Source organism: Heloderma suspectum, chromosome Z (genome assembly GCF_057233095.1).
Source record: "Heloderma suspectum isolate Gila_16-S chromosome Z, 16-S_ref, whole genome shotgun sequence".
Classification (NCBI taxonomy): Eukaryota; Metazoa; Chordata; class Lepidosauria; order Squamata; family Helodermatidae; genus Heloderma; species Heloderma suspectum.
Window position 1 is genome coordinate 18255113 of NC_139476.1, and position 14376 is coordinate 18269488.

A 14376-nucleotide genomic window follows, 5' to 3' on the forward strand; every position below is an offset into this window, starting at 1 on the left:
GGGGGGGGAGAGCGGTGGGGGGAGCCTCTCATATTGGTTGAGCTGCCCCTGCCAGTCAGATGACGTTCACGCCAACCCCCACCAGGAAGTATGTTCCGTGAAGCAATTTTTACTGCTGCGGAGAACCTGCTCATGGCGCCCTGCGTGGACCAAAGCGCAGCAAAGCTGATTCCTTTTTTAAAAACCCAATACTCCTCCATTCACTTCTCCTTCCGTTGTGGAAACACAGCCATGAAGAATATATATACACACATGGTTGTGGGGACAGGGACAAGGAGGGGGAGTGCAATTCATCAAGAGATTCAACTGTTATCTCCTCTGTCTTGAATAGGGACTTTAAAAAAAATCACACTATATGTATTAATCAGCTCACCATTGCAATGAAGCCTGTGTTATCACCCAACACCTGTTGGTGAATGACTGCTGTAAACAAGTATCACTGTCTGTAGTATCTGCCTTTCAATTCCCTTTGACCCTACTTTACAGTTCCTCCCCTCACCCCCACCCCCACCATACATGGCAGAAGTTTCATTCCCTACCTCGAACCTTGTCGGATATTTGTACCATTCCACTTAAGTCTCGTTTTTCTCCTAGGTAAACAGTAAGATATTTGTATATAACTGTAGGATGTTTGTATATTTGTATATAACAGTAGGATAGTTGTATACTTGTATGTAACAGTAGGATATTTGTGTCTTTTGTTTACCTAAGAAAAACAAGACTGAAGTGGAATGGTACAAATATCCTAAGAAAAATATATAAATATCCTACTGTTATATACAAACAGTAGGATATTTGTATATTTTTCTTAGGATATTTGTAGCATTCCACTTCAGTCTCATTTTTCTTAGGTAAACAGTAGGATGTTTATATAAAACTAGGATATCTGTATATTTGTATATAACAGTAGGATACTTGTATATTTTTCTTAGGTAAACCTTGTAGGATATTTGTACCATTCCACTTCAGTCTCATTTTTCTTAGGTAAACAGTACTAGTCTTGAAACTTTTGAATGATCAAATTGTCATTGGTCTGATCTCAGCCTGCCATGTTTATAGAAATATTGCTACCATGGGGGCATATTCCTTGGAGTTTAATCTACAGGCCATCATACAGGAATCAGTGTCCTGCACGATGCCCTTGAGCAATGCCACTCACAGCCACCCATATTTATCTATTTATTATTAAATTGAGTAATTAATATTTGGCCTTTCAGCCAAAGAATGGCAACCAAGGTGGCTAATCATAAAACCCAGATTAAAAACAAAATTGTCATTGAAAACATTTGAAAAATTAGAAATGCAAGAAGAAAGGAAACAAATAGCGATAGTGATGGGCCCCAGTTTGGGAGCTGCTGCCTGGATGCAGCCTGGGCAAATGAAGCTGTCCAAGTTCCACTGCTACCTGTGTGAGGTCTGGATCTGGAGCTGCTCTGTAGGGCACCCTGAGCATGTAAACCCCAGGCAGATCCCTGCAGGGAAAGGCAGTTTGTCCCTATGGAAGAGGTGAAGGAACCAGAGCAGAGTAGGAGAGCGTGCGAAAGAAGGCAGTGAGAGTATTTGGGCCTGTAGGAGCCACAGTGCTGCAGCATCAATCCCAGCATCCCGGCCACGTTAATCAGCAGCAGCCCTACAGAGCCAGACAGCCATCCCAGAAGGACAGGCAGCCTGCCTGCAGGGCCTCTTCTGGGCCAGACCCCTGTGGCCAGCAGGAATCGAACGGAGGAGGGACCGCTGCTGTTGCGTGTGTCTGTACCACTATTCTGTACAAAAGCGAGTTTCCCGCAACACAAGAATTTCTTGGCCGAGCCGGGAAATGCACAAAATGATTTTGCTTCTCCTCTTTTGTTGGCAGAGGCCTTTGGTATTCCAAGTAGTTATGTTGATTTTACTCATTCTGGTATTTGTAATTGAAAATCATACACACGCACACACATAGGTATACAGTATAGTTTACTTGCATTTTATTACATTATTACATTTACATTTGTTTAACACTGTTTAATCTCGTAAGTGCTCAAAATGTATTCCATCAACGTTGCAACATTCCTCGAACCTGTCCAGAACAGTGACACACAGTACGAGACCAATTCCGGTCCGCATCAATGTCCATAAATGCTTCCGAGATGAACTCTTTTAATTCGACAACTGTCCAGGGATTCCTCTCAAAAACCTTAGTCTTTACTATGCCCCCCCCAAAAGAAGTCCATTGGTGTTAATTTGGGTGAACGTGGCGGCCATTCAGTGCTGCCACGTCGTCCAATCCAGTGCTGTGGGAAGGTGTTGTCAAGATAGTCCCTTACTGAAAAAGCATAATGAGGTGCCCCATCTTGTTGGAAGAGCAGTTCAGCAAAGTTAGCCCTGGTTCTGAGTTGTGGCACTACCACGTCACGTAACATGTTTAGGTAATTGTCACTATCCACAGTTGTATCGAAGAAAACCCATCCTACGACACCTTCACTGGACAGTGCACTCCACACTGTGACGCCTGGCTGGTTCAGTTGAGATGTGATAGTCAAATGAGGATTTTCATCTGCCCAATACACACAGTTATGCCTGTTCACGTGGCCTGACAATTTGAAAGAAGCCTCATCTGACCAGATAATCTTATCAAGAAGGTCTGGTTCGTTAGAGATTTGGTTATGCATCATCTCACAGAATTGCAACCGATGGTCTGGGTCATCCTGCAGAAGACCATGTAACAGTCTTGGACGATGCAGTTTCCATTTCAGTTTGCACATTAAGCGTTGCAAGGACGTTCTAGGTATGGATAGCTGCTTAGACGCACGTCGTGTGGACTTTTTCGGGCTGTTCACAAATGTCAGAGCGACTCTCATCTCATTTTCCTCTGTCAACATTCTAAAAGTATACCTACTTTTGGGCCGCCTGGAATGTATCATGACATAAGCCACAAAGCATAAATTAAGCTTAGTTAAGGTTGGGGATTAAATCAGGATCAGGGTTGGCAGGGTAAGGGAATTTGCAGCAGGATCAGGGGCAGGACAGAGGGGATTTGCCACAGATGCTAAAAGCCCAAGTGTAGAAATTGAGGCTGGGGTCAGCAGAGAGCTACTGGGGGTATAGCTAAATTTCCCTCTTCCCCCATCTTCCACACGGAGATGTTTTTCAATACAATTCAATTAAAAACCATGTTTTCATTACAATGGATTTATTGCTCTTGTGGTACATGCAGCCAACTGAAGTGGTGTATACAAAAGAAAAAACACACAAAAAAAGAGCCGCTTTTACGTGGCAGTTCGGGCATATGTGGATGGAGTCTCACAGCGCCAGCAAGCTTCCTTTAAAAAAAAATGCTGCTCTGTGCTCAGTAAGTGCAGTGGAAGTCAATGGGAATTACTTCTGAGTAGACCTGTTTAGCAGGCTGTTTTCAGGGCAGAAGTGGAGATTTCAAAAGTCAGCCCACAGCAATGTGATTTTAAGGCTTATTTGGGGAAAAAACAAAGCATGATCAGGAGCAGGTCCCATCCTGCAGGTATGATGCAACTTTCCCTTCCTCCTAGCAGCGCTGCATCCCCAGCTGGCACCAAAGGCAGTATTGTAATGGTTAAGACTAATGTAACTAGTTTTACTCTTTAGGTAAGCGCCATTTTCTTGAAGTGAGGCAGTCATATACTGCTGATAAGGTAGGGGGAAAGAAGGAGCAAAGAGCTAAGAAAGTTGAAGACTTCGGAAGACATTGTCTCATAAGGGAACGGAATGTGTGATCGATGCCCACTGTATAAAGCCCTTTGTGTATGGTGAGGTCCTTCCGCATAAGGAACCGCCATGGCATGTGTGCCTCTGTTTCTTTGAATACAAGCTTTGCGGGAGCACGAGGTGGTAGCATCGTCCCTGAAATCCCAGCACAGTATTGCTAGTTGAGGTCACACAGATTCCCAAACTGCACCGAAGCCGGTATGACGGGGATAACTGTCACAAAACAACTTTGCGAAAATGCAGGGTTTACAGCACGTTTAAACACACAGTTGCTGTGGGGAGGTGGAAAGTCATGAGCCACGATCGACTGCAAGGCGCAGCAGCACTGGGCTGCTACCATGTAGGTGGCGCCAAGGTTTCTACCTAGATCCATATATGGGAACTACCTTCAGGGTGGATGAGGCAGGGTGCAGCTCTTGAGGAGTAAGTCTCCAGTCCTACATACACTTACTTCTAAGTACACATGTTTAGGATTACACAGTAAACTTGATGTAATCTTGAACATGTTTCCCCATCCACAGATCTTTCTGTGCCCCCAGTTGTTTCCCTATCCCACATCATTTTGTGTACAATCTCAGTTACCTTTTCCCACCCAACAGGCTTTTTGGGGTGGTGGGCACATTTGGAATTTTGAGAATGTTGTGGGCATTCTCACAAAATGGCTGCCACTGGGGCAGGAGGGCCAAGGCTGGTCACAGAGCACCCATTTCCCAGAAGGCAAACTGGCACGAGACTAAAAAAAAAAGAAGCTCTGAGTACAAGGCGGAGGTGGGGGATCTGAGCTCCAAAACACAAAACCGCTCCTTGGATTCCTGCTTGGAGCAGGGGGTTGGACCTGATGGTCTTATAGGCCCCTTCCAACCCTACTGTTCTATGGTTCTATGAACCCAAATAAAGATGGCGCTGGTGGGCGGCACTTTGTGTTGTGGCGAACCAGCCTCCCAGTTAAAAAAAGGATAATTTTTTTAAAATCTTAATAAAAATAAAAATCAGGAGGGGCAGGGAACCTGGCGGGTGCCAACAGAGATGCCTCGTGGGAGACCCCATCTAGCTGGTCACTGTAGGAAAAGGTGCAATACTTTAATGACTGTTTAGTGCAATTCTGGTGCAATATAATACTGGTGAAATATAGTGCAAGATAGCGCGATAGGTGCGATACTGTAGTAACGATATAGCGTAGTTGCAAGAGTCCCACAGTTCATACTCCAAAACATATGCTGTACATAATTCTCCACTTTAATGGTCTTCATAAATAAACATTTTCCCCCATACCAAATAAAGCATTACCTAGACATTCTTCGAAATTTGGCCACTTTTTTCTTTTTTGTTCCTTTCAAGTGCTAAAGAGTGTTCAAAAGGCGGCATGATCAATAAGAATATATAGCACAAGATTTAAATAACAACTCGGTCTCAATTGCACGACACGATGTGTTGGAAGGACATTTCTTGGTAAGGAGGTGTGGAGTTTTCTTGGTGCAGGATACTACCAGCTGTGGTTCAGGGATGAGAGGGACACGGGGGGGGAGGGTGTCGAGCCCTGTTCAGTTAATGCCAAAACTGTCACCACGAGCAGTGAAATCCATGTTCTGAAAAGTTCCCTTTTCTGTTGTTTTTCTGGTGGCACCACGGATCAGTGCCCGCGCATGAGGGGGGGGGAGGGGAGAAGCCGAGAGTTTGGGGAAAGGACTGAGGGTGGCTCTTTCTTGCTCTCAGCGGTTCACAGTCGCAGCATTTCGACCAATCTGGATCCCAGTGGCTTGTACCTCTGCCCAGGTGTCACATCGACGTCTCGCTGCTACGGTGCTTGTGGGTGTCGCTCTCCGGGTAGATCAGGTGGTAGGGCTTCTCATTCTCCTCAATGACCGAATTGCTGAGCTCTGTGTCTTGCATTTCCAGCTCATGCCGGGACAAGTGCTCGACAACGCCAGCCCCCAGAGAATCCCCCAGCACGTTAACGGTGGTCCTGAGACGGTCCCTGAAAGCAACAGAGAAGAAGGGCACATCAGCCTGGGAAAGGCTTTCCGAGCAGGGCTGCCATTATCAGCCCCAAACAGCAGGCCAGAGGCCTCCAGGACACCCACAAGCAAGGTGTAAAGGGCCAGAAAGAACACCCGTGGGGTCTTTGAAACTAAGAACTGGTGCCTGGGTTTTGATTTTTCCTCTTCCCTCCCAATCCCTGCCCCTTTTGTGTCGTGTCTATTAGATGGCAAGCCTGAGAGCAGGGACTGCCTCATGAGTAATCTTCGTAAGCCATTCTGGGAGCCCTTTTCAGTATGACAGCAGGCCCCAAAAGCTGTAAACAAATGAATGAATGAATGAATAAATGTCCTCCCCCACTGGGTGCTCAAGTTCTCCCCAACAACCGGTATTCCGAGGCCAATTGCCTCTGAACACGGAGACTTCATTCTTAGCTACCAGGCTTGGGAGCTGGTGTGGTGAGCGGTTACAGTGTTGGACTGGGACTTGGGAAACCTGGGTTCGAATCTCTAATCAGCCCTGAAGCTCGCTGGGTGACTTTGGGCCAGTCCCTGACGCTCAGCCTAATGTACCTTGCAGGGTTGTTCTGAGGATAAAATGGAGGAGTATGTACACTGCCTTGGGTTCCTTACAAGAGGAAAAAAGGCGGGCTATAAATGTAATGTAATAAAATAATAATAATAATAATAATATTAATTTGTTGATTTCCCTCCTCCATGAATTGGTCTAAATTTTTTTAAGTGGTCTTTTCCAACCTGGCGTCTTCCAGATGGGACTACAGGAGGTGCAGGGAATGCTGATCAAATTTGCAGATGACCCAAAATTGGGTGGGATAGCTAATACTCTGGAAGACAGAAACAAAATTCAAAGTGTTCTTGACAGACGGGAGCGCTGGGCAGAAAACAACAGAATGACATTTAATAGGGATCAATGCCAAGTTCTGCACCTAGGAAAAGGAAACCAAATGCACAGTTACAACATGGGGGATACTTGGCTCAACAAGACTACAAACGAGAAGGGTCTTGGAATTGTAGATCCTGGAATTGTAGATCACAAGCTGAATATGAGCCAACAATGCAATGTGGCTGCAAAAAAGGCCAATGCCATTTTGGGCTGCATTAATAGAAGCATAGCTTCCAAATCCCGGGAAGTACTAGTTCCCCTCTGCTCAGCACTGGTTAGGCCTCATCTGGAGTACTGTGTCCAGTTCTGGGCACCACACTTGAAGAAGGATGCAGACAAGCTGGAGAGGGTTCAGAGGAGGGCAACAAAGATGATCAGGGGACTGGAAACAAAGCCCTATGAAGAGAGACTGAAAGAACTGGGCATGTTTAGCCTTCAGAAGAGAAGACTGAGGGGAGATAGGATAGTACTCTTCAAGTGCTTGAAAGGTTGTCACAGGGAGGAAGGCCGGGATCTCTTTTCCATCATCCCAGAGTGCAGGAGACAGAATAATGGGCTCAAATGACAGGAAGCCAGACTCCAGCGGAACATCAGGAAAAACTTCCTGACTGTAAGAGCAATACGACAATGGAGCCAATGACCTGGGGAGGTGGCGGGCTCTCCCACACTGGAGGCGTTCAAGACGAGGCTGGACAGCCACCTATCAGGGCTGCTCTGACTTGGATTCCTGCACTGAGCAGGGGGTTGGACTCGATGGCCTTATAGGCCCCTTTCAACCCTACTGTTCTATGGTTCTATGGTTCCACCATGCCCCAGCCAGCATTCCTGGGTTCTGTCTCAGACATCTCTAGTTCACAATCTCAGTAGTGGAGCTTGGAAGGGCCTCCCTGTGCCCAGACAATCCCAGACAGAGGAGCCAAAGGCCTTGCTCAGGAGGGGCGTCCGCGCCACCTGCCCCACATGCTGAAATTCAGTGCGAGGAGGGTAACCTTGCCCCTGATGTGTCCAGGGCCACATTTCACACCGTCACAACAGCCAGCGTATGCGTGCGTGCGCACACACACCCGCCATGCCCTCCACTGTACAGAACACATTGTACTGGGGTAAATGCACAGAGCTCCCCATACCACAGGGGCTCTGGATAGGGCCAGGTTTCCTCCTCCTGTGGAGAAGTTCCATGTGCGTACAACAATTCTGGACATGTTACGGGCGTGGAAGGCCCCGGGCCTGTGAACAGCACGGTGGTGGTGGTTTAGGATTCATGAGACATTTGTTTCAGTTCATTTAGGACCAGAATTTACCCTGTTCGCTCCTCCCAAACCCAAATATGAGCACAACCCACAGTCAAAGCTCATATATTCCTGAGTTGATTAATTCTACTTATTCACTGTACTGATTATTTATTTCATTTATTTACTGGACTGTTTTTATTTTATTTACTTACTGCACTATTAAACTGCCCAAGAACCAACGTTCTCTGGGCAACGTAAAAAATGTTTTAACTCTTTTAACCTGCTGTTTTATTCCTTTACCATGTTGTTCAGCGCTCCGAAATCTTCTGATATGGAGTGGTATATAAATATTGTAAGTAAGTAAGTAAATGTACCATACATTAAAAAACACAGAATAAACAAACATTAAAAAAAAATAACAACAGTGGACAATAAAAGGGAGATAGAAGTGGCAGCAAATCACAAACCCATGACAACATCATAAAAGCCAATTAAAATCAGCAGCAGAATCAAGTACTAGAAGCACGAAAAACAGTTCTTAGAATGCCTGGGAGGATAAAAAGGTCTTCACGTGGCGCTGGAAAGCCCACAACGTAGGTGTCAGGTGAGCCTGTAGGTGTCAGGTGAGCCTGTCAGGTGAGCCGGGGAAGGAATGGCACAATTGGGGTGCCACCACTGAAAAGGCCCTCTCCTTAGTAGCCACCCACCTTGCCTCATTTGGCATGGGCACCTGGAGGAAGGCTTCTGAAGATGATCTTAGGATAGGGAAAGATAAATATGGGATAAAGATGTTCCTTCAGGTAATCTGGCCCCAAACTGTTTAGGTCTTTAAAGGTTAAGACCAGCACTTTGAATTGGGCCTGGAAATGGACCAGCAGCCAGTACAGATAGAGAAGTATTGGCATTACATGGTCACAAGGGCCAGTCCCCCTTAGCAGTCTAGCTGCCCCATTTTGGACTCAACGGAAGTTTCCGGACCATTTTCAAAGGCAGCCCCACGCATGACGCGTTGCAATAATCATAGAAACGTTGGAAGCTGCCTTATTCCGAGTCAGAGCAGTGGCCCATCGAGCCCAGTATTGTTGACATTTGAACATTAATGTGTACTTTAAAAAAAAAAAAAAGTCTGCACAAACACGCTTTCATCCGTGGGAGGAGATGGCGCACTTCAGAATGTGCACCCAAGTGGACGTGAAAAGAAAACATCCCTATCTGATACTAATCAGATGTTTTTATGTTAAATAAACTAAAATGTTTTTATTGTAGAATTTCATGGTTTTAAACTGTTTTTATTGTATGTTGTGCATCGCCCAGAGTGGCTGGGTGACCGGCCAGATGGGCGATTAATAAATTTAATAATAAATAAAATAAATAAATAATCCAAGTCGGACTGAGCTACAAGGTGCAACTTGAGAAACTGATTTCTGCATTCTTACATGGCTCCCTTTGCCCCTTCTTTCAACATGCCAAGGGGCAGTTGTGTGACATGCACCCCCTAGGATAAAGCAGCTTCATTTGTTCACATGGGGACGTTGCTTTGGAGTGGGCAGGAGAAATCCTGACACCAGGAGGCCCCGAACAGATTCACCGCTACCTGAACTTTCTGAAAACTGGGGCAACAGGGGCTCTACCTGTATTTGGCAGAAGCAGTTGACAAAGTGAACATCTAGCCATAAAGATTCACACGGGGGCAAAATGTCTCGAACAGCTCAGCAACCCCAAGCGTCACGCTGGGAGCACAACAGTTCCTGCCTAGCCGGACTTACAGGAACCAGTCCACAGCCATAATCAACGTGATGTCCTCCGTCGGCAGCCCCACGGACGTCAACACGATCACCATTGTCACCAGGCCGGCTTGTGGGATGCCGGCAGCCCCAATACTGGCTGCAGTGGCCGTAATGCTGCGGAGAACAGAGGAGCAGGGTCACATCTGGGGAGCAATCAAAGAAAGACAAATCCTGCGACGAGAGGATAAGCTCTGCCCCCGGCAGATACAGGGCCAGTTTTGCACAGTGAGGTCATCTGAAGCTACCAGTCTGAGGAGAGGGCCAACGGGCAACCCAACACCAGAATGCTCCAGCAGGGTGTTGCAAGCATAAAAAACAGCACCCCATGGCATCAGCTCTCAAAACCCCCATCCCCTTTCCAGCAACCACTGATTGTTCGGTGGTTTCTGTCTTCTGTGCCATTTTCTCCCCATCCCAAAAGGTCGAAATGCCTCTCAGAATGCTGAATTACATGCAGTGAAAGCTTTAAGCGAAAAGATGCTGATATGTTTTGGTCAGCCCTTCCAGCCCTACTATTCTATTATTCTATGATCTATGATTCCCGGCCAGATTAGTTTAGGGCGGATGTAATCCCTTACAACTGCACCCTCCTACGTAGGCTATCATTCATAGTCAACTGGGTGGAGCGTCTGAGCTCCGGCTCTAACTTTTCCCGCTTCGCTCCATGATGGACCTTAGCATCCCTCAAGTCATGCCCCTCGCTCTCCTCCTCCCCCGAGACCTGAGTTCTCATGGGGGGGGGGCAGGTCGAGCCATCTGTGTGCCAAGGTCTTCAGAAGAACGCCTTTCCGTACCTGAGCTCACCAGGGAGGGAGCCTCCCCCAGTTGTGGCTGTTCCCATCTCCACACACTCGGGTTCATTCCTGACAGGTGTCAGGAATGAGTCCAAGCGCCTTGATATGTCTGACAGCTCCAATTCTGAATCAGAGTTGGAGCAGCTAGATCAGAGGGCAGGCAAGCGACCCTCCCTGGTGAGCCAAGATGCTGGGAGAGATTCCTCTGAAGGCCTTGACAAACAGGTGGCTCAGGCTGAGTCCCTGCCCTCTCCCTCCACTGTGAGAACTCACGTTTCCAAGGAGGAAGAGGGGCGTGACTTGAGAGATGCTGGGGCACGTCACAAAGCAAAGAGGGAAAAGTGAGCAGCGGGGCTCAGGACAGCTACTCTTGGAAGCCAGTGCAGGAGGGAGCTACCCTAAGGGAAGAGCATCACTGCAAAGCAAGTCTGGCCACAAGGTTCACACCCAAACCGTCCACAACGTCACTACCCTCCAGTTCATCTCCTCTAATTAAGGATCACAGTTTTTAGGGGCCTGAAGCAGACTGAGAGTTTCCTGGAATCTGCATTTATAAAGAGGCTACTTTCTAGCAAAATAAAGTCATCTTAGCCTGAAGCTTTGTCTCCTTGAGGTGTGGATTGTGAAGGGGAAGGACGATTCATTTCGGACACCTGGGTTCAAGTCCCCACTCAGGTGACTTTGGGCTGGCCCCTGACTCTCAGCCTAACCTGCCTCACAGGGTTGTTGTGAGCATAAAATAGAAAGGAGGATTATGGATGCCTCCTTGGAGGAAAGGCAAGTTATAAATGTAATAATACATGATGCACTTGACTGACAGTAATGCAGAACACACCACGCCATTGGGAAAACACCAACGCACGTGCAGTCTCTGCGTCACACACATGTGCCCCAATGCGTCACACACCTTATCGTAATGATCTGTCCGAAGTCCAGCTCGTAGTTGTTGACTTGCGCAATGAAGATGGCAGCCAGGGCTTCGTAGAGTGCGGTGCCATCCATGTTGATGGTGGCCCCCACGGGCAGAACAAACCGGGTGACCCGCTTGTCCACCCCGTTGTTTTCTTCCAGGCATCGGAATGTGATAGGGAGCGTGGCTGAGCTGAAAGCATAAAGAGAGCAGGTGGGAGACACACCGAGCTGGACAATTACACTGGAAGGTGGGATGAAGATGTCCACCCCTCTAGCCCGCCCCTGAAGCAAACAAGTTTAAAATGAGTGCTGTGGCAAAGATTTCTCCCACTTTTCCCCCCGACTCTTCTCATTCTATTTGATAGGGAAAAAATTGCTTCTGAAAAGAAATTCAAAGGAGAAGAACATTTCAGAGAAATTCTCAGCCTCCTTGGCTTCCCACACTTCAGTTCATTTTACATGGTGGCTACCTTCCCCTTCTTCCCCCACAATGCCCTGGAACAATGCTAGGTATGGGACATTGTGGAGGATGTAAAATGGGGTACTGACAACTAGGGATGCTGGAGAAATTCAAGACAGATTAAAATGAGCTCAGATTTCTAAGAATCCAGTCTCCTCAGGCTGTGGGGAGTCTGTGAACTTCTGGATCTTTTTTTTTAATTTCCCAAAATTTATGCATATTTACTCGTAGGAAAATATGAACATTTCTGCAGAAACTGGTAAATATACGCGGGGAAAAGTTGAATGGATACGCTAAATGTTACATACGAAGGTAAATTACGTAAATGTTGCAAAACCTCTTACGGAATTATTTGCGTATTTTTCTGCACAACAATTCGAATCCGTCTGTGAATGGAGGTGTCTGATGATCCATGAAACACAGACGGAGTGGATTTTACAGAGTCCATGCATCCCTGCTGACAACAGAGTACCAATCATCCTTAATGGTTGACACAATACCATTGGCACAAACCAAGTTAAGGTGCAAAGATAAGCACAGTTGAAATGATTAAATGTTAGAAAGTGCAAATATTCAAAACACAGAATCAGAGAATAGTAGGGTTGGAAGGGGCCTACAAGACCATCGAGTCCAACCTCCTGCTTAATGCAGGAATCCAAGTCAGAGCATCCCTGACAGGGGGCTGTCCAGCCTCGTCTTGAACGCCTCCAGTGCGGGACAGCCCACCACCTCCCTAGGGAATTGGTCCCATTGTCGTATTGCTCTGACAGTCAGGAAGTTTTTCCTGATGTTCAGCCAGAATCTGGCTTCCTGTAACTTGAGCCCATTATTCCGTGTCCTGCACTCTGGGATGATCGAGAAGAGATCCTGGCCTTCCTCCCTGCGACAGCCTTTCAAGTACTTGAACAGAGCTATCCTCTCTCCCCTCAGTCTTCTCTTCTCAAGGCTAAACAGGCCCAGTTCTTTCAGTCTCTCTTCACAGGGCTTTGTTTCCAGCCCCCTGATCATCTTCGTTGCCCTCCTCTGAACCCTCTCCAGCTTGTCTGCATCCTTCTTAAACTGCAGTGCTCAGAACTGGACACAGTACTCCAGATGAGGCCTGACCAGTGCTGAGTAGAGGGAGACTATTACTTCCTGGGATTTGGAAGCTATGCTTCTATTCATGCAGCCCCAAACAGCATTTGCCTTTTTTGCAGCCACATCCCATGGTTGGCTCATATTCAGCTTGTGATCGACAACAATTCCAAGATCCTTCTTGCTTGTAGTGTTGTTGAGCCACATATCCCCCATCTTGTAACTGTGCATTTGGTTTCTTTTTCCTAGGTGCAGAACTTGGCATTTATCCCTATTCAATGTCATTCTGTTGTTTTCTGCCCAGAGCTCCAGTCTATCCGGATCACTTTGAATTTTGTTTCTGTCTTCCAAAGTATCAGCTATCCCGCCCAATTGTGTGTCATCTGCAAATTGGATCAGCATTCCCTGCACCTCCTCCTCCAAGTCATTCGTAACAATGTTGAAGAGCACTGGGCCCAGGACTGAGCCCTGAGGTGCCCTGCTCGTTACCTCTCCCCAGTTTGAGAACATCGTATCCAAAACATGTTTTGTAATATATGGAATAGAAAGAGAATGGCAAAACCTACAAAATGTGATTTTAAAAAGATGCACTAATATAAAAAGACAGAAATGGCAATATGTAATAATACTGTTTTGCATCGACCACCAACAAAGATGAAAAGTCAAAACGTGTTTGGCCCATTTCTCGTTTTTAAAGGTTATTACATATATTTTTACGTATGGTCGTATGTGTTCTTCCAGATTAGTCTTAACATTTTAAAGTCACAAGTTTTAGGGTTTTCCATTCTCTTTCTGTTTTATTTATTTATTTATTTACTGCATTTATATCCCGCCTTTTTTCCTCTTGCAAGGAACCCAATGCGGATTACATTATCCTCCTCCTTCTCTCCATTCATTCATTCATTTATTTTCTTAATTGCCCATCTGGCCGGTCACCTGGCCACTCTGGGCGATGTACAACAATACAAACTTTTTAAATCAATAAAATTACACATTAAAATATAACATTTCTAAAATTACCCTAACCCACCCAAATGCCTGCCTCAACAACCAAGTTTTCAATGTGTGACAGAAGCGTGTTAAAGCTCCATTTTATCCTCACAACAACAACCCTGTGAGGTAGGTCGGGCTGAGAGTCTGTGACTGGCCCAAAGTCACCCAGTGAGCTTCCATGGCCGAGTGGGGACTAGAACCCGGATCTCCCGGCTCCCAGTCCAACACTCCAGCCACTACACCACACTGGCTCTCATTTTATATATGGCAACAAATGTTTTGGATATTTCCACATTTCAACATTAAATCACTGGGGAGAGCAAACCGGTGGCCCTGAGACAGTATCGGGGGGTGGGGGGATGCACAGGATATTTCAGATTCCTAGATCCAAGGTCAGAGACGGCGCTCCGACCTCGGACCCAGGAGTCCGAGCTCCCCTCCCCGTCCCTGCCGGCATGGAGTGAACCACACTGGCTTCTTCTCCAAGGTCGCAAAAGCGACTTGGGGGGAAGGTAAAGGGGATGTTC

At 46.6% G+C, this 14376-nt stretch overlaps 1 protein-coding gene across 2 annotated transcripts in view; it reads right to left on the reverse strand.

The window, feature by feature from the left end:
* Nucleotides 1-1943: 1943 nt before the first annotated feature.
* Nucleotides 1944-14376, reverse strand: part of LOC146333821 (excitatory amino acid transporter 1-like) — a 33190-nt gene continuing 20757 nt past the window's right edge. For both annotated transcript variants that reach the window (XM_084826031.1, XM_084826033.1), the window contains exons 10-12: nucleotides 11318-11512; nucleotides 9596-9730; nucleotides 1944-5692 (exon numbers count right to left, since the gene is read on the reverse strand). In XM_084826031.1, coding sequence (XP_084682157.1) covers nucleotides 5494-5692; nucleotides 9596-9730; nucleotides 11318-11512 — 529 coding nt within the window. In that variant the 3' untranslated portion in view covers nucleotides 1944-5493. The remainder of the gene's footprint in view (nucleotides 5693-9595; nucleotides 9731-11317; nucleotides 11513-14376) is intronic.